General features: G+C 43.2%; 1 protein-coding gene across 1 annotated transcript in view; it reads left to right on the top strand.

Annotated features, from left to right (window-relative positions):
- The window catches only part of CDH18 (cadherin 18), a 1,129,863-nt gene that overhangs the window by 459,956 nt on the left and 657,118 nt on the right, over positions 1-12,789 (top strand). The window contains exon 3 of the mRNA XM_073569448.1: positions 3,746-4,040. Coding sequence (XP_073425549.1) covers positions 3,746-4,040 — 295 coding nt within the window. The remainder of the gene's footprint in view (positions 1-3,745; positions 4,041-12,789) is intronic.

Genomic DNA, 12,789 nt, shown 5'->3' with positions numbered 1-12,789 from the left:
TACTTAAAGGGGTAGTACAGCAAATAAAAATTATATCCAAGATGCTGTTGTGTACATAAGACAGAAGTTAGGAATTGAGCCACTGTGATACGCACTGATTGCTGAAATTGGAAACTAGTGAAACTTCATCTACCTTCCATGAGGATGGCTGTTCTCTTTGGATTCCTACGGGAGCAGTGATTAAGCATATATGCTGACATACCAGATATTAACTTGTATACAAGATAACTACTATGCTGTAACAGAAGCTTAAACCATGAAGTATGCAATTCAAAATATTACAACAAATGTGATTATGGAAACAAGACACAGAGAATACATACTTTTTTTTATTTAAGTACGTTTGATACTCTTTCAACCATAAAATACTTTACAGTAAGGGACAACAAAATTTCAGTGAGCCTTTGATTTTAGCTACAGAGGATTAAAAAAAATTAGGAAAAATTCTTGATCCAGTCTTTCCTTGTCCAGTCCTCTTAGGCTCTGTTCAAATCTGTGTTATTGGCTTTGCTGAAAGTCACTGTCACAGATTCTCATTTTTACTAGAAGAAGACACTTTTTATGCGGAGCAATTTTTTATGGTATAAAGATTGATGCCATGGCAGAATCCTGATTGGCCCTATTTTTGTCCCATTTTTGTCAACATGTTCAATCAGGCATTAACTGTATCTGCTGTGACTGCCATGTGATGATCTGTTCCCAGCATGAATTTTTAACAGAATTGCAAACCCAGACCAAGACTATTGTTTGTGCAAATAAGACCATAGCATTTGAGTTTTGGAAGCAAACGTGTGAGGAGGCCAAGCTAGGGGAACAATTGTTAGACTTTTGCCGCATTACTTCTGAGATAATACGTATATATATATATATATATATATATATAAATATATATATATATTGCTCAAAAAAATAAAGGGAACACTAGACCCTCTTACTGAGCGGACACATGGACGTTAGTGACCTTCCTATCATTTCTACCTGTTGTTTATTCCATTGTCAGTAACAGCAGGAGAAATTGAATCACAATCAGTGTTGTTTTCACAGAAGTGTGAATGACTTGGAGTTACGTTTTGTTGTTTAAGGCTAGTTTCACACTTGCTTTTTTTTGCAGCGCGTTTTTCCCGCAAAAAAACGCATTGAAAAAACGCATACAAAAGCATACAACTGCTGCGTTTTTTTCAAGCATTTTTATGAGCATGCATGAAAAAAACGCAGCGTTTTTATGCGTTTGTATGCGTTTTTAGTGCGTTTTTACCGCGTTTGCGTTTTTTTACAACATTTTTAGGTGGCCCCTCACACTACCCAAACCATGACTTTACTAACCCTAACCCTGACCCTAACCCTAACCCTAACCCTGACCCTAACCCTTAACCAAATCATACTTAACCCTAACCCAAACCCTAAACCCTAACTAACCCTAACCCTAACCCTAACCCTGACCCTAACCCTAACCCTAACCCTGACCCTAACCCTTAACAAAACCATACTTAACCCTAATCCTGACCCTAACCCTGACCCTAACCCTTAACAAAACCATACTTAACCCTAACCCTGACCCTAACCCTAACCCTGACCCTAACCCTAACCCTAACCCTGACCCTAACCCTAACCCTAACCCTGACCCTAACCCTTAACCAAACCATACTTAACCCTAATCCTGACCCTAACCCTGACCCTAATCCTTAACAAAACCATACTTAACCCTAACCCTGACCCTAACCCTAACCCTGACCCTAACCCTAACCCTAACCCTGACCCTAACCCTAACCCTAACCCTAACCCTGACCCTAACCCTTAACAAAACCATACTTAACCCTAATCCTGACCCTAACCCTGACCCTAACCCTTAACCAAACCATACTTAACCCTAACCCTGACCCAAACCCCAACCCTAACCCTGACCCTGACCCTAACCCTAACCCTAAACCTCCTTAACTAACCCTAACTTTAACCCAAACCCCTAAATTCCATGGTTAAAAAAAAAAACGCATATGCAAAAAAACGCATACATGAGCATGCCAGTGCGCACATATGTGCATCCATAGGCTATAATGGCCATTTTTAGCGCAAAACGTGCGCATATGTGCGCATGCGCTTTTTTGCAGGGCCAAAAAATGCAACATGCTGCGTCTGGAAAATACAAATGCACACCCCAAAAAAACGCAGCGCATGAAAATCGCATACATGCGCTTACAAGCGCGCAGGTATGCGCACCCATGTTAAATATAGGGGAAAAAACGCATGCGCACATATGCGTTTTTTTCCAGCGCTAAAAAACGCAAATGTGAAACCAGCCTAAGTGTTCCCTTTATTTTTTTGTGCAGAATATATATATTAGGGATTCACAGTCTCGGGTAAGCACTAGAATTCACACAGCCACCGTTTTCTTGTGTCCAAGCAGTGTGAGGTTTATTGATCTCCATAAACTTGCAAAGAATCTTTTCCCAGCACAAAAGTAATAACAAAATTCACAATCCTTTTCCAATGAAGGCAAAGCAATAGTGGGGTCTTACCTAGATAGCAATTTAGGTTCTGCTTCAAGCTCAATGGACCACATTCCCTGGTAACTCAGAAATGGCTAAGCTAGTTCCACTTCAGTCACAAACAATGGTATTGGTCCATATCAACCTGTGATACTTGCAGTTTGATGCACACGACCTGTTCAGTCTCCTCTCAGAGAGATTCCTACTTGTTTCTCTAAAGCGCCAACACAACCCACTCTTCTTACCTCACCCAGCTGACCGACCAGTAAACATATTGCCTGGTTTAAGTCATAGCTAGCCATGTGCGCCTAATTAGTAATACTAGGGTTGGATTTAACCCTATCCTAGCTGTGCTAACTGCTCTGCGTCTACTCTACCCATTCCTTGCCCGTTGTCTCCCTCCATTCTGACTTACAGAGGGATGCAGGAAGCATGCAAGCATACAAATTAAACTATGAAATTTTCTATACAAGCCAAGCAAAATTTATACAAGAAAGTCTAGTATTTAATTAGCATTAATACACCTTGGGGTATAAAATATTGATGAATGGTTCTTTTTAAGCTTTTTACTTAGTTATTTTTTCAAGGTTTGGTGGTGGTTGAACTTAGTAGGACAATGGTCTTGGAACTAGACTAAAGTAGTTAGAACAAGCAAGAACTCTCTTCTAAAAGTGTTATTACTAAAGACTTTTTTCACCTCGGTTGAGAAACATAAGCAACAACTACTGAGATGCTAAAGCACTTTTGAATATTTATGGGAGTACTGAAATTAAACTGTTTTGGTGCTTCTATAGAAATAAGGGGCAATTCACAATTCAAGACATAGAAGAAATTGTGTTTCCAGCCTACATTATTTGTCTCCTTAAAGATCTAAAAAACATATTAAAAAAATAGAAAAAAATGAAATTCAAAAATAGAAAAAGGATACGCTTTCTGTGGGGATAACATGGTGATCTCAGAGAGTTTGATTGCTGTGAGTTACAGCAATCCCAATATCAGAGATTTATAACTCCATGAATTGGGCTCCTCCTGCTGCAAAGGTGCCATGCTTGCCTGTCACTTCCTTTATTGTCTATGGGACTGCTGAGTGCCCAGTGATCAGCAAGTTATCCTCTATCCAAAGAATGGGGAATATCTTGCATTTTATTTGGGAATACATTTTTAAGATTGATTTTCATTTTTATTTATGGAATATATATGCATGTGCTGCTATCACACACTACATTCCCACTGTTAAATCTTTTTATGTATTTCTCTTACAGTTGCACTCAAATTCGGACAAAGGTGATGGTTCTGTGAAATATATATTAACTGGGGAAGGAGCTGGGACAATATTTGTCATCGATGACACAACAGGGGACATTCATGCAACAAAAAGTCTAGACCGTGAACAAAAGTCACATTATGTTCTACATGCACAAGCTATTGACAGAAGAACCAACAGGCCTCTCGAACCAGAATCTGAATTTATTATTAAAGTTCAAGATATTAATGACAATGCTCCTGAGTTTCCTGATGGACCTTATGTTGTCACAGTTCCAGAAATGTCGGATATTGGTAAGCAACATATCCCTTTATTTTACAAATAGTCTATAGGTAACCAAATGTAATTGTCTGGTATACTTGTTAATTCAATATGAAAATTTTGGTCATTAATTTGGAATATCCATTTGTTTAAATTGATAGTTTGAAATGTATAGCCATATTATAATATAAAGACAAAATACCAGTTCCAAGTTAGCACTGTACCCATCTAGTTATAGACTCTTAATAAGTTATTTTTAAAGGAGAACCTGAGTCATGATATACAAATATTATAAAGATTTTATTATTCCAAGAAAGTTACCAATAACAAACATATACAATATGAACATTTATATCGGTACAAAAGGTTTTGATCCATAGGTGAAATGAATGAACAGTGGCATGAGGCCTGGTCAGGATTACATAATAGTAATGATGAGAACCACCAATGAATTTTATCAAAATACACAAGAGACACCAGCATTAGTTAGCATTCTTATGTCCGATTGTTCCATTATTATTATGCATTTATATAGCGCCATTTATTCCATGGCACTTTACATGTGAAAAGGGGAAATATAGACAAGTATAATAAACATGTGTAAGACAAGGGACACACAAGTACAGAAGGAGAGAGGACCCTGCCCGTGGGGGCTCACAGTCTACAGGGATGGGTGAGGTTATAGTAGTAGAGGGTAGATGAGGATACAGTAGGAGAGGTTTCATTTATTAGCCTGTACCAGATTATGGCAAAGGAGCAAACTAGCGGAAATGCTGTGATGTGGAGTATATTGTGAAATGTAAAGTATGTTTCTGGTGCACGCTATACATGTAACAAAATTGTGGATAGTAAAAGGTTAATTACCCATTTGATGAGGGATCCTGCCTGGACTGCGGCCACGTACTCTTTACCTTGCTTCACAGTACATACGTAATATTAGCTATGTAAGGCTAGTTTCACACTAGCGCTTTTTAGCACTTCGCTTCGTGCACAATGGAATCACATGCAAAAAATGCATCATGCGTCTTGTATGCGTTTGCTTTTTTAGGCGCATGTGTTTTAACCAGTTTCTAGCCATGTTATCTCTTAAAATGCATGTGATTTTAAATGCAGGTGTGCGCATGGACATGCGCAAGCCTGCATTCCCATAGACTGTAATGTGATTTTTTTTTGCGCATTCCGTGCGCAAGCGTGCACATGCGTTTTTTTCAGACAGGTCGGACGGACCAAAAATGCAACAGGTTGTGTCCGGCGTGCCTAGGCGCACACCACAAAAAAAATGCATGCGCATGAAAGCACAAACAAACGCGTGCATGCGCTAGACCATGTGCCCCCCATGTTAAAGATTGGGGCGCAGGACTGGACGCATGCACATGGATGCGCACGAAGCGCAGCGCTAAAAAAAGCCAGTGTGAAACCAGCCTAAGCTGGGTATGTTGATGTCATAGAATAAATTAATGTCAAAATAATTAGATGAAAAATCCAATTTGTACAATTATTAGGATCTCATTTAAACCAATATTTAGGTGTATTACTACAAATTACTGTACATTGTTGCCACACTTTCAACCAGTCAGCAATCTAATGCATATGACCAGAATTCTCCCTGAAATCACAAAATGTAGACTGGAAAAGATAATTTAATTTGTTGAAGTTAGAGTTGAGCGAAACGGGTCGGTCAATTTCAAAAATTGCCGACTTTCGCCAAAGTCGGGTTTCAGGAAACGAAACTCGACCATAGCGTGAGGTCGGCCATGATGTCGACGACCCGAGCGCCAAAGTCTCGTTTCAAATGATGCTTCCAGCGCCTTTTTTCAGCCAATGATGGAGGACGCACACTGTGGATAACGCGATGGCATAGGCAGCGGCCAGCACCATCTTAGAAAAGGGCATTGAAGTGATTGGCTGGCTTTGTGTGGCGTCACAGTGGGTATAAAAGGCTGTGACTACCAACCACCATCTTACTTCTGCCGATCTTAGCATAGGGAGAGGTGCTGCTGCTGATTCTGAATAGTGAGAGCGTTAGGCAGGGAAGAAGAAAAAAAAATGCTTCTGCTGATAGCGCTTTTCACTGTACAGTTAGTGTGCAGTGAAAGGGGAGGATTTTTGCTTTTGTGCACCAGCGCTGGTGGTGATTAGTCTGCATTGCTGCATTGCTGTGTGCACACTGGTGTTCAAACTTCTTTTTTCAAAGCACTCCAACTTTTATTATTTTGTACTGGTGAGTTACTGAGCGTTCATTTTTTCACAGATAGCGGTGTACGCTCCTCACACACTACCGTGTACCGGCTGGTATTATGGACGAATAGAAGCTATCTGGGTGTGACTCTGGAACAAAAAGCCAAGGAGTTTGTCCGTTTTTTCAGACCTACACCTTAGAGTGCTGTCAGCTTTTCAAACAGTTTCGTATATCTGCTGTTTGACTACGGTGAAAACTAGACAGAGACAGCGTGTGTCAGTCCCTATACAAATAGCCGGAGATAGACAATTTTCCATACAGACACCGTATAGCGGTGTACGATCTTCAAACACTACCGTGTACCAGCTGGTATCACGGACAAATAGAAACTATCTGTGAGTTACTCTGGAAAAAAAAGCCGAGGAGTTTTTCAATTTTTCCAGACCTACACCTTAGAGTGCTGTTCACTTTTCAAACAGTTTCGTAGAACTGCTGTTTGATTACAGTGAAAATTAGACAGAGACAGAATGTGTCAGTCACTATAGAAATAAACGAAGATTGACAATTTTCCATACAGACACCGTATAGCAGTGTACCATACTCACAGATTACCGTGTACTGGCTGGTATCACGGACAAATAGAAGCTACTGTATCTGTGTGTTACTCTGGTAGAAAAAGCCGAGGAGTTTTTCCATTTTTCCAGACCTAAACCTTAGAGTGCTGTCAGCTTTTCAAACAGTTTCATATATCTGCTGTTTGATTATGGTGAAAACTAGTCAGAGACAGCGTGTGTCAGTCCCTATAGAAATAGACGGAGATTGACAATTTTCCATACAGACACCGTATAGCAGTGTACGATCCTCACACAGTACCGTGTACCGGCTGGTATCACGGCCAAATAGAAGCTATCTTTGTGTTACTCTGGAAAAAAAAGCCGAGGAGTTTTTCCGTTTTACCAGACCTACACCTTAGAGTGCTGTCCGCTTTTCAAACAGTTTCATATATCTGCTGTTTGATTACGATCAAAACTAGACAGAGACAGCGTGTGTCAGTCCCTATACAAACAGACGGAGATTGACAATTTTCCATAGACACACCGTATAGCGGTGTACGCTCCTCACACATTACCATGTACTGTCTTGTATCATGGACAAATAGAAGCTATCTGTGTGTGACTCTGGAAAAAAAAGCAGCGGAGTTTTTCCATTTCTCCAGACCTACACCTTAGAATGAGTGCTGTCCGCTTTTCAAACAGTTTCGTATGTCTGCTGTTTGATAACAGTCAAAACTAGACAGAGACAGCGTGTGTCAGTCCCTATACAAATAGACGGAGATTGACAATTTTCAATACACACACCATATAGAACTGTCTGATTCTCAAACAGTATTGTATATCTGCCGTTCACATTACAGTCATATCTATACAGAGTCAGCGTGTGTGTGACACTCCGTAAATACATATACGGAGATTGTTAGTTACACAAAAAACGTATACAGCTGTACACTTCTGATACAGTTCCGTATATCTGCTTGTTGGATTACGGTCCAATACTTTCTGTGAGAGCATCTGTGACTAACAAAATATATACGTAGATTTAATTTTTTTTGATACACCTTACAAGCTGGACGCTCCTCATACAGTACCATCTCTCTGCTAGCATTTTTTGTACATTTTCCCAAACATGAGGAAGTATGGTGGTAGAGTCCACAGATGTGGACAGGGGGGCGCAGCTGGTACTGATGGTGGTGGTGCATCGGTTGGTTCTGGTAAAAGCACAATAGCAGCTAAGGCAGGAGGTGTTGAGCTTAAGTTATCCTTTGGCCCAAGAAAGCCTGTAAGGTTGCCTTTTCTTGGAGTAGGAAAACTGCTTTTAAAGCCGGAGCATCAGGAACAGGTTTTGGCATACATTGCCGAAACAGCCACCAGCTCTGAACGTTCGAAACCTGCAAGCACGAAGTCGTCAGTGTAGAGTTCTGGTCAGGGAAAACACCTTTCCTTGTGTCCTTCACCCCCACCAAAAGTTATGGATGCGGCAGCCCACACTTCAGATTACTCTATGGAGCTCTTTTCACATACCATGCCTGGGTTATAAAGTCAAATCCAGAATTCCCCAGTACAAGATGAAATCTGACATGGAGTGCACTGATGCACAGCCACTGCTAGATGATTCTGCTGGTATATCGACCCAGAGCACTGCCTTGCCCTCGCAGTCTATTGAGCCTGAATCTGACCCTGATGAAACTCAGGTGCCGCTTCCTGCATACTATACCACCTTACACGGTGATACAGAGGAAGGTAAAGAGGAAGGTGCAGATGACTTTGAAGAGGAGGTGATGGATGACCCAGTTCTTGAACCGGATTGGCATCCATTGGGGGAGGAGGGTGGCGCTGGCAATAGTTCAGATAAGGAGAAGGATCCACACACAGCAGGCATTGACATCACAGCAGCGGTTTTCTGGCAGGTCCGTAGCTGTCCAAAAACGTGGACCAAAAACTAAAAGTGTTGCAGGACAGATTGGCCAGATGGTCAACTTAGCACAGCGTGCAAGGCCAGAAAATGTATTCCATAGTAGGAAGACTGCAGTGTGGCACGTCTTTGTCCAAAATCCTACTGATGAGGCAAAGGTTACCTGTAAGAACTGTGGAAGGACCTTTAGCCGAGGTAAACAACTCAGAAATTTGAACACCAGTTGCATGATTAGACATTTAATAAGCATGCACTTGCAAGCATGGATTGGCTACAAAACCTCAGGTAGCACGTGTGCACCTGCTCTAACAGAAGGTAGCCAGAAATGCTCCATCGCTTCCCCCACTGTAAGTCTGGTTTCACACTTGCGTTTTTTTGCGCTGGATTTTAGCGCTAAAAAAGGCATGCATTTTTTTTCCTATATTTTGCATGGGATGCGCTTATGTGCGCATACACATGCGTTTTTATGCGTTTTTCCGCGCATGCGTTTTTTTGTGGTGTGCGCTCGGACGCACAAAATGCATCCTGTTGCATTCTTTGGGCGTCCGACTTGCCTCAAAAAAACGCATGCGCGCGCAATGCGTTTTTTTACAGCAAGACACCCATTATAAGCCTATGGGTGCGCATATGTGCGCATTGCCATGCTCATGTATGCGTTTTTTTGCGCATGCGTTTTTTTGTTGACCATTAGTTAGACAATGGAATTTAGGGGTTTGGGTTATAGTTAGGGTTAGGGTTAGGGTTTGGGTTAGGGTTAGTATGGTTTGGTTAAGGGTTAGGGTTTAGGGTTAGTTAGGGTTTAAGGTTAGGGTTAGGGTTAAGGTTAGGGTTAGTATGGTTTGGTTAAGGGTTAGGGTCAGGGTTAGGGTTAGGGTCAGGGTCAGGGTTAGGGTTAGGGTTAGGGTATGGTTTGGTTAAGGGTTAGGGTTAGTAAAGTCATGATTTGGGTTAGTGTGAGGGGCCAACTAATGTTAGAAAAAAACGCAAACGCGGTAAAAACGCACTAAAAATGCATACAAACGCATAAAAACGCTGCATTTTTTTCATGCATGCTCATAAAAATGCTTGAAAAAAACGCAACATTTGTATGCGTTTGTATGCGTTTTTTCCATGCGTTTTTTTGCAGGAAAAACGCGCTGCAAAAAAAAGCAAGTGTGAAAGTAGCCTAAGACCACCGCCAGCATTAAGCACACCACCAGCACTAAATGTGGAGGTGTTGTCGCAAGGCCAAAGCACTCAGGGAATCACAATGGTTTTGCAACACAACACTGAATCTAGGCCATTACCACCAATACCATCACCAACCCCCTCTCACTCCGTCCGTTCCACCCCTACTTCCCCCATATGCAGCTTTCCAGTCCAGCTCACCCTACCAGACTCTGAGTAGGACAAGAAAGTACTCATCCTCTAATCCACGTACACTTTGTTTGAATGCCTACATTGCCAAACTAATCTCATTAGAGATGATGCCCTACCGTTTGGTTGAAAGGGAAGCTTTCCGCGACCTCATGGCCTACGCTGTCCCACACTATGACGTACCCAGTCGGGACTTCTTTTCTCGAAAAGCCATCCCTGCACTCCACCGGCATGAGAAAGACCGCATTGTCCATGCACTAAAACCGTCAGTGAGTGGAAAGGTGCACCTCACAACATATGCATGGACCAGTAGGCATGGCCAGGGCCGTTACGTGTCCATCACTGCAGACTGGGTTAATATGGTGGATGCATGCTCCACTGGGGATAGCGGCGGTGGAACAGTGCTGCCTAGCCCACGGTATAGGAAACAGTTGGCTGCAGGCTTTCGATCCTCCTCCTACTACTCTATCAGCAAAAGCTCATCCACAGAGCGCAGTCGCATGAGCACTCCATCCGCAGCTGGCAGTGTTGCACACGAGGTGTCCTATTATGGAACAGCTAGTGGTAAGCGTCAGCAGGCTGTGTTAAAATGACACATTGCGGAAGTACTGGCCGACTACTTGCAGCGACAGAGTCATGGCTGGGCAGTCTACATCTTGAGGCAGGCAAGGTAGTCAGTGATAACGGCCGTAATTTTGTGGCAGCCATAGCCCATGTAAAACTCACACACATACCTTGCCTGGCTCACACTTTGAACCTGGTGGTGCAGTGCTTCCTTAATAATTATCCTAGTTAACATCCCTGCTTCATAAGGTGCAAAGACTGTGCTCGCACATCCGTCGCTCAGCCGTACACTCCATTCGTATGCAGAAGCTGCAGCGATTGCTCCACCTCCCCAAGCACCGCCTAATCATAGACGTTGCAACAAGGTGGAACTCCACACTGCACATGGTTGAGAGGCTGTGCGAACAGAGGCAGGCTGTAATGCATTTGTGGGAGGATACACGGGCAGGCAGTTTGAGGGAAGACATGGAATTGTCGGGTGTGCAGTGGTCAAAGCTGAAAGACCTCTGTAAAGTCCTTCAGTGTTTTGAGGAATGCACACAGCTGGTAAGCGCAGACGATGCCATCATAAGCATGAGCATCCCACTTATGTGTCTGCTCATGCAAAGTTTGATGCACATTAAGGATCAGGTGTCTGCAGAGGAGGAGTAGGGAAGCCTTGATGACAGTCAGCCATTGTCTGGTCAGGGAACTGTCCTGGACGAGGTGGAGGAAGAAGAGGAAGAGGAGGAGGAGGAGGATGAGGGGGATGATTATTTGGGGCAGGAGGATGCTTCTCAGGGGGCAAGAGAAAATGTTGGCGTTCCAAGGTCAGGTACAGTGTTTGTGCATGACTGTAGGGATGTGGATTTGCCAGAAAGTGCTCCTCCACCCACCACTGGCAGTGCATCATTGAAACCTGGAACATTGGCCCACATGTGCGATTATGCCTTGCGGATCCTATAAAGGGACCCCAGCATTTCCAAAATGATGAGAGATGACAACTACTGGCTTGCCAGCATCCTCAATCCATACTACAAAGGCAAATTACACAACATCATGCCACAGGAGAACCTAGAGATAATATTGGCTAACAAACAAGCAACTCTGGTAAACAGGTTGTTTGAGGCTTTCCCAGCACACAGCAGCGGTGGTTTCTCCCAAGAGCCGTAGTGGGCACAATGGAAGAGGTTTTGGTGGTGCACACAGCTGAAGTGGCATTGGAGACAGGGGTTTAATGACCATGTTGTGGAATGATTTCTCAAGTACAGCTCACACGACTGCTAATATTGCATCGATTAAAAGTGACAGGAGACAACAGTTGTCAAATATGGTTACAAACTACTTCTCCTCCCATATCGATGTTCTCCCTCACAAGTCATTCCCCTTTGACTATTGGGCCTCTAAACTGGACACCTGGCCTGAATTGGCACACTATGCCTTACAGGATCTCGCTTGCCCTGCTGCTAGTGTGTTATCTAAAAAGAGTCTTCAGTGCTGCTGGATCAATCCTGACAGAAAAAAGGACCCGTCTGTCTACCCAAAATGTTGATGATCTAACCTTCATTAAAATGAACCATGCATGGGTTGCAAAGGATTTTGTCCCACCTTCCCCTGATGACACATAGGTTCCCAGAAAACTGTCTCGCTTTTGTCCTCCTCTTCCTCGGACTTGCCCAATTCCGCCCTTTGCAGCAGCTGAATGTCCAGCCAACAAATCAACATATGCCATTTTTTAAACCTCCCTAAGTGGGCTGCCCACCCCCCCAATGGCTGGGGTCAACACCTGGCACACCCGGGCAAGTGCCATTGTTCTGAACAGGTGGATGGGCCCACAGATGGCCGATGGCACTGGCACAGGGCCCCTCATAGAACAATACAGTGTCTCTGATGGTGGGGGGGCCCACTCACCATCAGACACACCAGCATACTATGAGGGGCCCTGTGCCAGTACCATCAACCACGAGTGTGCCCCCCCTGCTTGGTCATGGCCACAGCACTTGCAAGTTGCAATACTTACCTCTTCCTGCTCCACTGCTGTGTAATCTGGGCAGTTAAATTCTTCACAGGGATGGCCACTAGAAATTTTGTGTATTGATTGATGATGGATAAGATGTAGCTATGCCCTGTCCTGCTGGCCTCTACCTTCAGATGATCAATGGCTACCATTTGTAATGGATGTCAACTTACAAGTGGATGCAGTGGTGCTTTATGATCAACTTTCACAGTTGTGA

The sequence above is a fragment of the Dendrobates tinctorius genome, unplaced genomic scaffold (genome assembly GCF_039654945.1).
Source record: "Dendrobates tinctorius isolate UK_male_01 unplaced genomic scaffold, ASM3965494v1 ptg000025l, whole genome shotgun sequence".
Classification (NCBI taxonomy): Eukaryota; Metazoa; Chordata; class Amphibia; order Anura; family Dendrobatidae; genus Dendrobates; species Dendrobates tinctorius.
Note: the sequence above shows the minus strand (reverse complement) of the source record. Positions and strands in the feature narration are given on the sequence as shown.